Genomic DNA, 1823 nt, shown 5'->3' with positions numbered 1-1823 from the left:
TTAAAAATGCAATGATGTTCTTTACAAAGCTTTTCTATTTGGAGTAATAAAGATTGAAATCAATTATCAGGCTTTATAATCAAAACTGCAGCAGCATCTCTCACATCTTAGTGATCGTGATGAGGATGTTGTGGGTGTGTCACCATTGGTGTCCATGTCAGCGTAAAGCTGTGCTAGTTCCGAAGTTTTCTCTCTCCTTTTTCTTTCAGGCTTTACTTCTGGTTTAACCTCCTGTAATTATCATTTAGGTTTAGAAAAATACGTTCAATTTCTGAAATTGTCCTAAATACTTAACTGTTACTAGATCTAAATAGAACACTTATAAATATCTATAATTATATAGTTACATATCAATGCATGTGCCAACAAGCTAGCATTTTCACAAATAGAATATGCTTTATACATTAATAAATGAATCAGCATATGCCACATACCTTATCATGATTATTTACATTTTCCTCTGAGGTGGAGGACCGCGACGATATAACTTCGGGTTCCTCCTGCTCTTCCACTTCGTTTTCTGCTTCGACGACTTTCCCTCGATTTCTACTTCATTACTGTTCTCGTTCTCGTTTTCTCCTGAATGGCTTCTCCCTCCCTTTTCGCTTGTTCTTCAGTCCCCCCGCCTCACCTCCTCCCCCTCCTCTTGGTGGATATCCCCCATACATGGCTAGCAACTGCTCTAGGGGCATGTCCTGTTCCTGGGGCAAAGTGTTTGCCATTTAATCTTTGTATAATATTCCACCATCTTTAAAAACAAAATGGATATAAAACCCTATCCAAAAAGAAGGTAGCTATTTACATAAAAGTTAAAATGGTATACTTAAATTTGGTTGTAAAGCAAGCAGAACTCCAAACAATTATGGGCATTTGGGATGGGCTTGAAAACAAAATCATAAATATTTCACACGATCCTCCACTTTTCCTATATGAGCTCTTTATAATGTCCTAAGATACCTTCTCCCCAAAACAAAGGGTCTACCAATCAAATCACAGGTTCACAGTTGCTAAATTATAGACAGCTTCTACGTACTGTCTTTATCTTGCTCAGATATCCTATGGATTAATTACTAATCTATCAAAGATTTGGAGGTTTTTCATATTTTGTAACTTCAAATATTTTCAACAGATTAACATTTTACATTTGAACCATAATAAGCTACCACCTGTGAAAAACAAGTTGAATTTATGTTAGTGATAATTCCAACACTATTATTCAGATCTAAGCAAGCCTATTTGGCATGCATAAATTTACTAGACTGAAGATGAATAAACAATGACATCATGGACAATTCAAAAAAGCAAATATTTTTTCAAACATATACTTGAACTTTTTTAACCTTAAATAAGAGTATATACAATGATGTTATGGGCAAAAATCCTGATTTACTCTAGATCTCTCAACAGAGATTTTTCCGTATCTCCTCCTCTGCAAAAGTTACAACTTGAGGAAAATTTTTTTCAGTACCATAAGTTTTATATTCAGGTGACACTAAAAAAAGTAACTAGAGAAGTTTGGGGCCCAAAATCCATTACTCACAAGGGGTTAATTGTTTAGGAAATGAGCACAGAGAAGAATGTGTGTTTAATTAACTGGTTCCCTATCAAAATGTAAATGGGTATAACATGGGTGTCGAAACTTCTTCACCACTATTGCAATTTCCTTGTTTTTCTTCCAAGTTTCAGGTAGAGAGAATTCCAATTGAAACAATATCAATCACAAGAAAGTGAAGTATTTGGCCAAAATACAGCCATGGATACTTTAACAATGACCATTTTATATTAATCCAGATACATAAAGGCAGTCCCCCACTCAGCTATGA

The 1823-nt window shown here is 35.0% G+C and overlaps 2 protein-coding genes across 2 annotated transcripts in view; one reads left to right on the top strand and one right to left on the bottom strand.

Annotated features, from left to right (window-relative positions):
* Positions 1-1823, top strand: part of LOC119582195 (mesoderm induction early response protein 1-like) — a gene marked incomplete in the record, with an annotated part of 26043 nt that overhangs the window by 9274 nt on the left and 14946 nt on the right.
* Positions 105-227, bottom strand: LOC119581711 (mesoderm induction early response protein 1-like; the record flags this gene model as incomplete). Its single annotated transcript, XM_037929836.1, is given in 1 exon segment — positions 105-227. A coding segment is annotated over 1 exon segment (52 nt), but the record flags the coding sequence as incomplete, so codon positions are not given.

The sequence above is a fragment of the Penaeus monodon genome, chromosome 15, assembly GCF_015228065.2.
Source record: "Penaeus monodon isolate SGIC_2016 chromosome 15, NSTDA_Pmon_1, whole genome shotgun sequence".
NCBI classification, from domain to species: Eukaryota; Metazoa; Arthropoda; class Malacostraca; order Decapoda; family Penaeidae; genus Penaeus; species Penaeus monodon.
This window is presented reverse-complemented; position numbering and strand designations above follow the sequence as displayed.